Consider the following 12699-nt stretch of genomic DNA (forward strand, 5'->3'; position numbering starts at 1 on the left):
CGTTTGGCTTTGAAAATCAGAGGGGCCAAATTTTACCAGTTCTTACCATCTGTGGGGCTTAACACCCAGAACTTTAAAAAAATCAGCAGCTAGGCTTTGGGATGGCCAGGAAGGTGAAAGGAAACTGAGTCCCTGCTATTAATGAGACAACACAACAAAGAGTCCCTCAGTTTTTGTTTTTTTTTTATAAAAGACTTAGACTTATTTATTTATTTGAGAGAGAGAGAGAGCATGCATGCATCCATGTGCAGGGGCTGGGGGGCGGGCGGAGGGGGGGAGACAGGGCAGAGGGAAAGGGAGAGAAAAACTTAAGCAGATTCCACCCTGGGAACAAAGACTCACTCGGGGCTCAATCCCAAGACCCTGGGATCACAACCTGAGCTGAAACCAAGAGTCAGTTGCTTAACTGACTGCTCCATCCAGGCACTCCAGCCCCTCAGATTTTATAACATAGATGTAGCAGCTTGAAAATTTTCTGGTGTGTGGGGTGCTTGGTGGCTCAGTCAGTTAAGCATCTGCCTTTGGCTCAAGTCACAATCCCAGCATTCTAGGATCAAGCCCTGCATCAGGCTCCCTGCTAGCAGGGAGTCTGCGTCTCCCTCTCCCTCTGCCCCTCCCTCCCACTCATGCTTTCTCTCTCTCTCTGGCTCTCTCTCTCAAATAAACAAAATCTTTAAAAATAACCTTAAAAAAAAAGGAAAAGAAAAATTTCTGGTGTATACAAGAGGGAGATTTGTTTACAAATCTTGGAGCACGTGCAGGAGGTACAGGAATCACTAGAAGACCTCTCCAGGAACAAAGAAGCTGGTGGGTACCATTTCCCTCTCCCACCCCCCAGCCTAGATACCTGCAGAAACCAACACAGTGCCAACTCTCTACCTAACTTGCTAAAGGGGCAACATGTCTCTTCATTCTCCGGCAGACCTGCCCCCTAAAATATGCCCTTGGATAGAACCCACCCAAAGCAATGCCACAAGCCTGGTAGTGTGCAAAGAGCCTCAACAGAGGCCACAACTCCTCCAAAGTAACCCCTACACTGGAGAAGGGAAAGATAACCACACACACCAACTCCCCTGTGGCCCCAGCAGTGGGGCTGGGAGCAGACAGCTGGTCTGACCACAGGCCTCATCTAGCAACAAAAGCTTCTCGGGAGACCACACAGGGAAAGTGCCCACAGTTCAGTGCACTTCATCCCTGGCAAATGCCTAGTCTTACTCAACTTAAGCCCAAGGCAGCCCCAGGCTAACCCATTAACAACACGGGACCAAAACCTGCCCACAACAGGCAAAAAGAGTCTTGCAGATAACTGAACTGTGAACTGCATCACACCTCGGAGATTCCCTGAATTACTGGATTCTGGTGAAGAGGGGACAGTGCACTGCAGGGTACTATAGAACCCATTCTTCATGACACCACTACTTTCAAGAGCAGGAGATTTGGCTGACTTTCCTAACACAGAGACAGACACAGAGAGTTAAACAAAATAAGGAGAAAGAGGACTATGTCCCAAATTGGGGGGGGGGGGGGGACAAAATCACAGCAAGAGAACCGAACAAAACTAAGGTAAGAAATACGCCCAATAAAGAATTTAAAGTAATGGTCATAAAGATACTCATGGGACTCGAGAAAAGAGAGGAGGACCTCACTGAGACACTCAATGAAGAGACAAAAAATATAAAAAAAGAACCAAAGATGAAGAATTCAGTAACTGAAATTAAAAATACACTAGATGGGGTAAAGAGTGGACTAGAGGAAATAGAAGAAGGGATCAATGACCTGGAAGACAGAGTAATGGAAAGCAATCAAGCTGAATAAAATAAAGGAAAAAAAATAATAAAAAATGAAAAAAGACTTACAGAATTCAGTAAGGCCATCAAGCATAATAACATTTGCATCAAAGAGACCCCAGAAGGAGAAGAGAGAGGAAAGAGAGCAGACAATTTATTTGAAGAAATAATAGCTGAAACCTTCCCAAATCTGGAGAAGGAAGCAGAAATCTAAACTGAGGAAGCACAGAGAGACCAAGAAAATCAACCCAGGAGGTCCATACCAAGACACACAGTAATTAAAATGGAAAAGGTAGTGATAGAGAATTTTAAAAGCAGCAAGAGAAAAGAAAACAGTTACATACAAGGAAAACCATATAAGGCTACCAGCTGATTTTTTAGCAGAAATTTTGCAGGCTATATTCAAAGTGATATATAAGTGCTAAAAGAAAAAAAAAAAACCTGCACCCAAGAATACTTTATCCAGCAAGGCCATCATTCAGAACAGAATGAGAATAAATATGTTCCCAGAAGACTAAAAGTTACAAGAACTCATCGCCACTAAACTAGCCCTACAAGAAATGTTAAAGGTGATTCTTTGAATGGAAAGGAAAGACCATAAGCAGGAGTAAGAAAAGTAGGAAGCACAAAAGCACTAAAATCAAGTATACTTATAAAAATCAGTTAAGAGACTCACAAAATAAACCAGTAATATATATGCAAAAAGTAAAGAGAAAGGAATCTAAGTATATCACTAAAGAAATCCAGAAAATCGTAAGAGAAGTGAGCAAGAGGGGAGCCTGGGTGGCTCAGCTGGTTATGCAAACAACTCATAATTTTGGCTCCCATCATGACCTGCAGGTCATGAGATCAAGCCCCATGTTGGGCTCCACACTCAGCCCATGAGATTCTCACTCTCTCTCTCTGACCCTGCCCCCAATTGTGCACACTCTCTCTCTCTCTCAAATAAATAAATAAATATTTACCCCCCCAAAAAAAGAAGTGAGCAAGAGAAGAAAGGAAGACAGAGAATATAATGCTAAGTGAAATAACTCAATCAGTAAAAGACAAAAACCAAATGATTTCAATGATATGTGGCATTTAATAAACAAAACAAATGAGCAACAAAAAGAGATAAACCAAAAAACAGACCGAACTGTAGAGAACAAACTGATAGTTACTAGAGAGGAGGTGGGTTGGCAGACGGGTGAAATAGATGAAGGGGATTACAAGTACACTTAACCATGATAAGCACTGAGTAATACACACAATTACTGAATCACTATATTGTATACCCCAAAACAGTAATAATGCCATTTGTTAACTATACTAGAATTAAAATTTCAAAGACAAATAAGTAAACCACTGACTTTTAAAAGGGAAAATTTTATATGTAAATTATATCATAATAAAGCTGCTTAAAAAAAAAAGATCATAAGAACTGATATTAGCTGTCCTCATATTCAAGACTCAATACACTAAAACACTAACAAGTGTCTAGATAAATCTAACTAAATATATAATGCCCTGACTTTCAAAGGAAGAAAACTCTCCAAGTTATCCAGAAGTAGAAGTGGTCTATCCCTATGAATTGCTGCTTTTAGAAAGTCTATGAATTGAAACTTCCTTTTTCTTAAGTCAGAACTACCAACTAACTATAATATTAACATGATATAAAGAAAAGAACATAGAGTTGCTTTTCTGTTAGTGGGTGCAAAACAATGAGCATGCCTGTTAACCTCTGTTAATATTTTAAAATCCTGGTTTCCTCATTTGTAAAATGAATAAAATATCTACCTTATACAATTACACTGAAGACAGGATGAATTAAAATAAGGAGAAATTAAAATAAGAGAAAGCACTTTGTGAAACAATATAAATTCAAGATAAATCATTTTGATGATGTTAGATCAGAAGTCACTTAACTTTTTTACATAAAAAAATATGTACTTCAGGGGGGTAGGAAAAGAATAAATGAAACAAGATGGAATCAGGAGGGAGACAAACAATAAGAGACTCTTAATCTCACAAAACAAACTGAGGGCTACCGGGGGGAGAGGGTAGGAAGAGAGTGGTTGGGTTATGGACATTGGGGAAGGTATGTGCTATGGTAAGTGCTGTGAAGTGTGTAAACCTGGCGATTCACAGACCTGTATCCCTAGGGCTACTAATACATTATATGTTAATTTAAAAAAAATTTTTTTAAATATGTACTTCAAAATCTTAAAAAAAAAAAAAACACACAAAGCCTACTATGTAACAAATGTATAATCAAGAGAAAAGCTACTTTGCCTTTATAGTCCCCAAGCCAAGTAGAGCATCTGGCAAACACAAGATATATAGGAAATGCTTTTCAAGTTTTAAGACTAATTATATATAGCTGTGACAAAGAGTCATCTCCACCTGCGAGCCAAAAATGCTCTTAAGCTCAGCTTCATACATCAGTTTTAATGCTTAGTAGTCTTTAAAATTATGTATAGAACAATACTTCTCAAATGGACACAAATAAAAGCATAAAGTCTATTGTGATTTTGTTATACTAACACTCAAAATATTGTTTGAAAAATAAAAGTTATAGAGTAAACAAAATGAATACTCACTTGAGTGATAAACATTTTACAAGAAGTCTTTGACCAAAGTGCTCTTTGGGCACATCAGGAACACTAAGTCGTTCTATTGGCTCTTCCTACAAATTGACAAACAACACTGAAATGAACATTCTTACACATTTCAACTCCTGATAATTTTTTAAGAACCTATTTTATTAATCTAATACTCTGAGTCTTCACAACTGAGTACAGAAAACAAGGATCAATTTACCCTCAAATAAGTCACTAGAATCTACATGTGCTCAATTCACAGAAGTTACATTAGATTACATTAAATATATTCACTAAAATAAAAAGTATATTTCACTAAAATTATACCTATGTTTCTATTAAGTTTTATTCCCTACATTATTATATTACTGTATGCAGTACTCCCAAAATACCTATCTTAATAATCATCTGCTTCTTCATATCCAAATATCTATACCTCATCTGGTGACGGGTGCAGAGCAAAGAGTTCCTTGTGGCGGTTCGATTTCCTTTGGTCATCATTCTGACGGTCTATTTCTTCATTGGGAGTTCGATCAAGTAAATTGGGAAGCAAAGCATCAGGAAGCGAATTTTTCAAGTCAAAAATACTGCAGGCCCAGCTACCCCTTGGAGTATCATCTATTGACATCGAACGTCTTTTAAGATCATCCTGTCATGCAAAACATTAAATATAAATATAAATATATGAATAAAGAAATTAAAAAATAAATTACTTTAAAATTATTTCTTTTAGTCATTTAAAAATAGAGACATTACTTGCTCATCCTGGTAGCTGTTGCCATCTGGAGCTTCATCAGATTCAAAGACCTGTTTTGGCAAACCTTTTTGCCTTTCTTTCTGTTTATCTAACGTATTAGGATTAAATCCTGTTCCCAATTTATGATACCTATTAAAAATAAAATAGTTAAGTAAATGTCAGTTTTTGGGAAACTTTTCATTTCATCATTATGTAACAAGCCAACTGTTCTCTGTATTATTTCTTTACATTAATAAGGATATATTCCAGCAGTTTTGATTGTGTTCAACACTGAACCAGAAGTTTAAGAGACTTCCATTCAAAGTTCCTTTACTCCAACTAGAGAGGAGATTAGGAAATTCCAGACATTAAGTCATATTCTCCTTCTTTCTACAACAACCATGTATATCTAACTTCAGTTGTACTTTCAATCCAGATTTTTTTTTTTTTCAGTTAAAACAAAGGATGGGAAGCCAGGTTAAAGAATAGAATGAAACAGTGTAAATTTTATTTTTTTAAAAGATTTTATTTATTTATTTGACAGACAGAGATCACAAGTAGGCAGAGAGGCAGGCAGAGAGAGAGCGGGAAGCAGGCTCCCCGATGAGCAGAGAGCCCGATGCGGGACTCAATCCCAGGACCCTGAGATCATGACCGGAGCTGAAGGCAGAGGCTTTAACCCACTGAGCCACCCAGGCGTCCCTGTTTATAGAATATAGCCCACCTGGGGAAAATTTTAATTGGAGCAAAAACAATTATGATTACAGAGGATGATATGGTTCCTGCCACCAGTGAATTTATGAAATAGTAAAGAATCACACTTGATACGAATGATTCATATTGTGTCTTGTTGCCAAAGATAATAAAATAGCCAGCTACATGATGTTCATTATCCCAGTGTAATCACAAAATAAAAGAAAGCATTCTTCTCTGAAAGAACTAAAATAAAGATATTCAATATAATAACATGAAAGGTTTTATCCTTCATAAAATGTTTTAAGTTCCTTAATTTGTAAAATTGCATGCTAAGCCGCTCCTATAAACTAGAAGTGTGTTCAATTCTACCTCCTTTATGTCCTAAAATATTGACAGAATAATTCACAAGAGATGAGAAGAATGACATGATTCATGATCAGTATTCTTTCTAAATTATCACTCTGACCTCTAGCTGATTGCTGTAAGACTTTCTATGATTACCCATCCAACCCCGCACACCATCACCACCATTGCTAGGACCTCGTCTCTCAGCATTCTGTCCCTCATTTATTCTATTCCAGCCACACTGACCTCTTTCCTTGCACACTTCTAGTATGGAGCCTTTGCATGTGCTATTCTTCCCTCTGCCTAATACTATCTTCTCCCAGATATCCAGAGGGCTCACTCCCTTACTTCCTTCAGGTCTCTTCTGATTAGTTTACAAAGCAGGAAATTGAACCGCTCTTCTTGGATCTTCCTATCCTCCTCACCCTACTTTTTTTTCTCCATAAGAGTCACCTCCACCACACCTACTAGTATTTATCTGTGTTGGTTTATTATCCATGGCCCTCATCCCCAACTAGAAAGTAAGCTCCTCGAGGGCACAGATCTGTTGACTGCTGCATCATCACTGCTTAGCATAGTGCCTGGCACCTTCCAGACTCTCAGCAAGTACTTGCTGAATGAATAAATAAATGAAGTACTTTCTGTCCCTATATCCTTCTGTGCTGAATTATAGACGAATGGTGTGGTTTCGTCTTATGGAACACTATTCCACTCCTCAGTCATGACCACTCCACCATTAAACCCATCTGCTGAATTTTTAATATTTTTTCACTGAAAAAAATATTAATTTCTAAAATAACTAGTTGATTTTCATATGTCTACCACATCCTTTCATATCTCCTTGAGGATATTAATTACACTTACAGGTTTTGATCTGTGTTCTATTAACTACTGCCAATTTTAACTTGTTCTGTTACTTGGAGATTGATAATTCTCTTTGAAGCATGCTGGTTTTCATTAAATTGTGGGCAATTCTGGGTTCTGTGCTCATTTTTAAATCCATAACTCCATATCCGCCTAAAAACACTATCTATTCTGCTCAGCCCATATCCAGCGGTTGTGAAGAAGAGGCAATCATGCTGTCAGGCAGAATCTGCCAGTATCCACTCTTCTGGGTCTAAGGGGCCTCTTCTTCCAAGGCATGCCCACCCTGAGCACTATATTATCAGCTCAAGCCCCCAGAATCATTGCTCTAAAAAAAAGGCATAGATATCTCTGCAGGCATTCCTGTACACACATGGTACAGGGGTCAAAGTAACCAAATGTCCAACAGTTACCCCAAGACCCCTTCCCCTGCCTGAATTCACTACTTCTGAGCTTACAACCCTACCGAGGATTTTATAGATATCTTCTCCTTAGATTATTCTGAACTATGATTTTCTCTTATGTTCCAATCGCACCCTATCTTCCATCCTTCAGGGATACTTTAAAACCTGTAGCCCAACAGAAGTGTGCCTTTTGCCATTTACTACTGCAGATAATAAATAAAATAATATCTGATGTTACAGGAAAAACTGAAGCATTAGAACCTGATGTCCCTAGGTTCTAATCCAGACTATCCCACTTTCTGGCTGGGAGACCTCAAAGTCATTACTTAACTACTCTGAGCCTGAGCTCATCTGTTGGAACCTTAACTGAGACTGACTGTCAAGGGCCCAGTAAATGCTTGATACACAGTAAGTTCCCAAAAATGTTAACTACCTTACCCTCTTGCCTAAACCAAGGTCAGTAACCCCATGGAATTAAGTAGCAGACTCCATGATTCTGAGATTGTTTTGCAACTAATCTCCTTATATTAAGATTTCTAATTAGAAGTCTCCAACATACGTGTACAGAGGTAAAAACCTGAGTTATCTGACACAGGAACAGTTTTCTTCAGTAATGTCTAAAATCTACCTATTGAAATACTTATCAAAATGGTAAGTTCATAAAAACAGCTCTTCTTTATAAAAGGTAGCAGACTGTGCTTTTATTAGGTCACACTAAAACTAAAAAGCATGTCAGCAGTATCCCCAAGCGATGCTTAGCACAATATTAAACCCACTGAAATAAGACAGCAGCCATAAGGGCAAAACAATAAGCAAAGGATACAAGACTGTTTCTAGTACAATTTAGCACAGGTAACTTCATTTCTGAAAACCATGTCATAACAGAATTCTCCACTACTTCAGTAATTTATTTTTCTTCTAGAAAAATAAGGCTAAGAATTTTCAGTATGAAGACTCTTCATTATGCAAATTAAATTAGCAAAGGAAACGTATTTTTTTTTCTTAACCTGACTTGATATCTCAAATACATTCATTAGAACAATAAATTTTGTGGTAGAACAAAACATTACTTTTTAAAAATATTTACCTGATTCAATATACTGGTCAATGACCTATAAATACTTAGTTAGTTAGTAAAGGGTGGAGACCTTTCAAACAGCTTGATCTGGAAAGCTGGCTATTCAAATTAATTTAGCCACTTAAGTTTTAATAAAACTGGATTCTTTTTGAGAAATGCAAATTATTCATCAATACCTACCCATGATTCCCAAAAGTTAGACCATAAATTATTATAGTTATATATTATTAGATATTAATGACTTATAATAATATAGAAATACTACTGATAAAACTATTATTTTATAAGGAAAATTAAGTGATATAGGCTATAGTAACTGCAGAACTCCTAAGGAGAAAATATTTACATACAAAAGGTCCTTCTTCTGTTTCTTCAGCTGTTTTTTAAATGAATGTTCAGGTCTCATAATTATTATTAATCTACAAAAATCCACTTACAGATCTTACTCAGCATTTATTAAAGTTATAATAAACATATGACTTACTTTCTGATTACAATTGCCCAGTCTTCTGTATAACTTCTTATACAATCTCGAACATGTGGATCCATTTCACTATTTTAAAAAGGAAAACAGATTTGTAATTTAGTAAGGAAAGCACCGATGTTTGTAAATTTGGTTGCTTCAGTTCTTAGCATATACTAGGCAACAACAAACAACACTACCACAAGAAACAGGATCTAAATAGAATCAAGGGAGGTAGCCTTTCCATAGTTACACTCAAACCAAAAATAGGTAAACGTCACCTTACCTTTCTTCAGGTACAGCTGACACAAGGGTTCTGCAGTCCCTAGGACTATAAACAACTTCGATATCATCTGGAGGGAACTCAATCAAATCCCTTAAAGGTCCAGAATCCACAGCTAAAGGATGAGTAATGAGGTATTCTTCCAAATCCACGGGGTCCACCGCTTCAGTAAGGGGCACCTTTATAAAGAAGGGTGGGTGTGAGAGGTGGGTAGAAAGGGAGAGGTGGATATAAAAATTTTAAAACTTTAACCAAAGGAAATTCACTGTTTTAAAAAAATACATGCTTTTAACCTAGTTATTTCTAAAATGTCAGCAGAGATTCAGCCAGATGCACTAAAGAAACCACAGGGTGTTGGCCTTCTTATACTTGTTTATACTTTTGGGTCAATATACCAATCTTCTCACTTAGACTTTGCCCATTCCCCTCACATAAGGTCAGTAATAATAATTAACAGTTTTAGAATACTTGACGATGACGAAATGCTCACTAGAAGGATTCTTTTTTTCTTTTTTATATCCTTGGAATTGTCAATGCTAAGCTTATAAGCAGCACTTTTACTTTTATTTGATGTTATTGTTGATTATTCTAGTAAAACATATAACCAGTCTGTAACAGGCTGGGCCCTCCAAAGATCTCCACATCCCAACCCATGGACCTTATATGGCAAAATAAATAAATAAATACAAATAAAAGGGTATTTGAAGATATGATTAAGGATCCTAAAATGGGGACATTATCCTGGATTATGTAAATCCTAAGTACAATCATATATACCCTCATATGGAGACATAGGGAATTTGGTGCACACAGAGGAGAAAGCCACATCAAGACACAGCAAAGAGAAATTTGAAGATTCTGGCATTAAAGACACAACTGATATGGCCTCAAGCAGCCACCAGATCTGGACAAGGCAAGGAACTGATTCTGAAGGGAGTGTAACCTCACGAAAACCTTGACTTCTGCCCACTGATATTAAATTCTGAACTCCAGCACTGTGAGAGAATAAATTCCTGTTGTGTTAAGCCACACAGTTTGTGGTAATTTGTTCCAGCAGCCACAGGAAAGTAATACACAGAATCTGTTAAAAGTATCTATTAGCAATAACAGAATATTCACACAATTCCTTAGCCAAGTTGAAATTATACATTTTAGTAAGACACCCTACATCTTATCTAACATGAGAAAAAATATTAAGCAAAACTGTGAAGAATTATATAACAAATGTGCAGTTGTGGACCAATGAAAATAAAATAAGAACATGTAATTTTTCAAGATGCTCAACTAGGTAAAAACACTGAGACTCACAGGTATGTGTTACAAAATAGAAGGTGCTGTAATCTACAATGCTTTGGATTGAACAACCCCCAACAGGTAAAGCAACATTTTAAAGATAGTTAAATAAAGTAAAAAGTGACTAGCAAATCATGAACACTCAAATGAGAGTCGTTATTATCATTATATGCTTTCTCATTCAAACTTCTCCCAAACCCTGTAAGCTAGAGAAAGTTAGTATATCCGTTCTATGAAGAAGGGCATTTGTGCTCAAAGAACTCAAACAGGCGCCTGGGTGGCTCAGTGGGTTAAGCCACTGTCTTCGGCTCAGGTCATGATCCCAGCGTCCTGGGACGTCCTGGGATCAAGCCCCACATCAGGCTCTTTGCTCAGTGGGGAGAGCCTGCTTCTCTCTCTCTCTGCCTGCCTCTCTGCCTACTTGTGATCTCTGTCAAAAAATAAATAAAATCTTTAAAAAATAAATAAATAAAATATAAATAAATAAATAATAAAACGAACTCAACTCCTGAAAATAAAATAGCCACTAATGACAGTGCAAAATTTAAAAAGGGGTCATCAGGATCTATAATTCATGGTTTTTCATTCATAAGCATTCCACCTTACCTATTCTCTTAAGTACATCATATACTATCATGATGTATAGTTTATACACCATATACTATCCCTGTTCCTTTTTTTTTTTAAGCTTTTATTTATTTATTTGACAGAGAGAGAAAGAGAGATCACAAGTAAGCAGAGAGTCAGGCAGAGAGAGAAAGGGGGAAGCAGGCTCCCCGCCAAGCAGAGAGCCCGATGCGGGGCTCGATCCCAGGACCCTGAGATCATGACCTGAGCTGAAGGCAGAGGCTTAACCCACTGAGCCACCCAGATACCCCCTACCCCAGTTCTTAATACAGTGAAAGAAGCAATTCAATAGGGAAATAGAATATTCTTCAACCACAATTGAAAAAGCTTGGTATCTATACTGGGGGGGAATGAATCTCAATCCTTCCATCACAACATAATTTAAATTGAGATGATCATGGACATAAATATAAATATACTAAAACCATAAAACTGCTAGATGAAAAATAGGAAAACATCTTCATGATTTGGGAGCAGGCAAAGGTTTCTTAGACATGACACAGAATTTATAAGAGAAAAATCTGACATATCAAAAGATAGTTAAAATGGATAGGCAAGTCACAGTAAGAAGAAATATTCACAAAGCATATTTAACAAGGGACTGGTGTCTACAATATATAAAGAATTCTTATATCTCAATAGTAACAAGACAAACCACCCTCACAAATCAGGGGTAAAGTTGACAAGGCATTCACAAAGGAAGACACAGGAATGGCCAGTCAGCACTCAAAAAAGTGTTCAATGTTTAAAGTCACTAGTATATACACATATTTTTCCCTATTCTCCCCACTAATTACAACTATAAATCCCAGACAGTCTATATAAAATAAACATCGGAAGACTCTAAAAGGTAGAGAAAAAGGTAAATCAGCAGGGACCTCGGGACTCAAGAAATGGTGTAACTGTGGATTAGCTCAAATTTCTTTTTGCCTTATATATTCCACGTTTGGAGCTGGAAAAGCTCACAAACCAGAAACACCAAGACACATGGCATGGGGTGAGTTGGGGGAGGGGAACCCCAATAAAATCCTATTCCCCCCAGCCAAAGGACTAAGAGAGGGGCAGCACTGTGAAATAGAAGAGTTCTCTTTCTTCCCTCATTTCTTTCTTTCTTTCTAAAGATTATTTATTTGACAGAGAGTGAGAGCGCACAGGCTCACAAAAGCACTAGCAGGCAGAGAGGGAGAGAGAGAAGCAGGCTCCTCACTGAATGAGGACCCCAATACGGGGCTCGATCCCAGGACCCCAGGTCCACGACCCAAGCTGAAGGCAGATGTGTAACCAACCAAGCCACTCAGGCACCCCAGCAAAACAGAAAAGTTTTAGACAACAACCACTCTACTTCAGCCAAACACTGTATGAAAAACTGTGGGCCCACCAATACCTACACAAGCAAGGCCAAATGGAAAGCTAGACTTCACCCTCTCAAAGTTGTAACAAGGCATCCAACGCTCCCCACCAAGCATGGATTCAAAGAAGTCAGAGTAGGGAACGAGGATTTTCATATCTACTAGGAGCTATGAGCCTCCCACCTCCACAGTGTC

General features: G+C 37.7%; 1 protein-coding gene across 15 annotated transcripts in view; it reads right to left on the reverse strand.

Annotated features, from left to right (window-relative positions):
* DOCK7 (dedicator of cytokinesis 7) overlaps positions 1 to 12699 on the reverse strand; it is a 217203-nt gene that overhangs the window by 170001 nt on the left and 34503 nt on the right. For all 15 annotated transcript variants that reach the window (XR_014299821.1, XM_082687791.1, XM_082687787.1 and 12 more), the window contains exons 3-7: positions 9239 to 9414; positions 8974 to 9042; positions 5123 to 5252; positions 4803 to 5015; positions 4367 to 4452 (exon numbers count right to left, since the gene is read on the reverse strand). Coding sequence is in view for 14 of the 15 variants with exons in the window: in XM_082687791.1 (XP_082543917.1) it covers positions 4367 to 4452; positions 4803 to 5015; positions 5123 to 5252; positions 8974 to 9042; positions 9239 to 9414 (674 nt within the window). In the remaining variant the exon portion in view is untranslated. The remainder of the gene's footprint in view (positions 1 to 4366; positions 4453 to 4802; positions 5016 to 5122; positions 5253 to 8973; positions 9043 to 9238; positions 9415 to 12699) is intronic.

Source organism: Mustela nivalis, assembly GCF_964662115.1.
Source record: "Mustela nivalis genome assembly, chromosome: 10".
Classification (NCBI taxonomy): Eukaryota; Metazoa; Chordata; class Mammalia; order Carnivora; family Mustelidae; genus Mustela; species Mustela nivalis.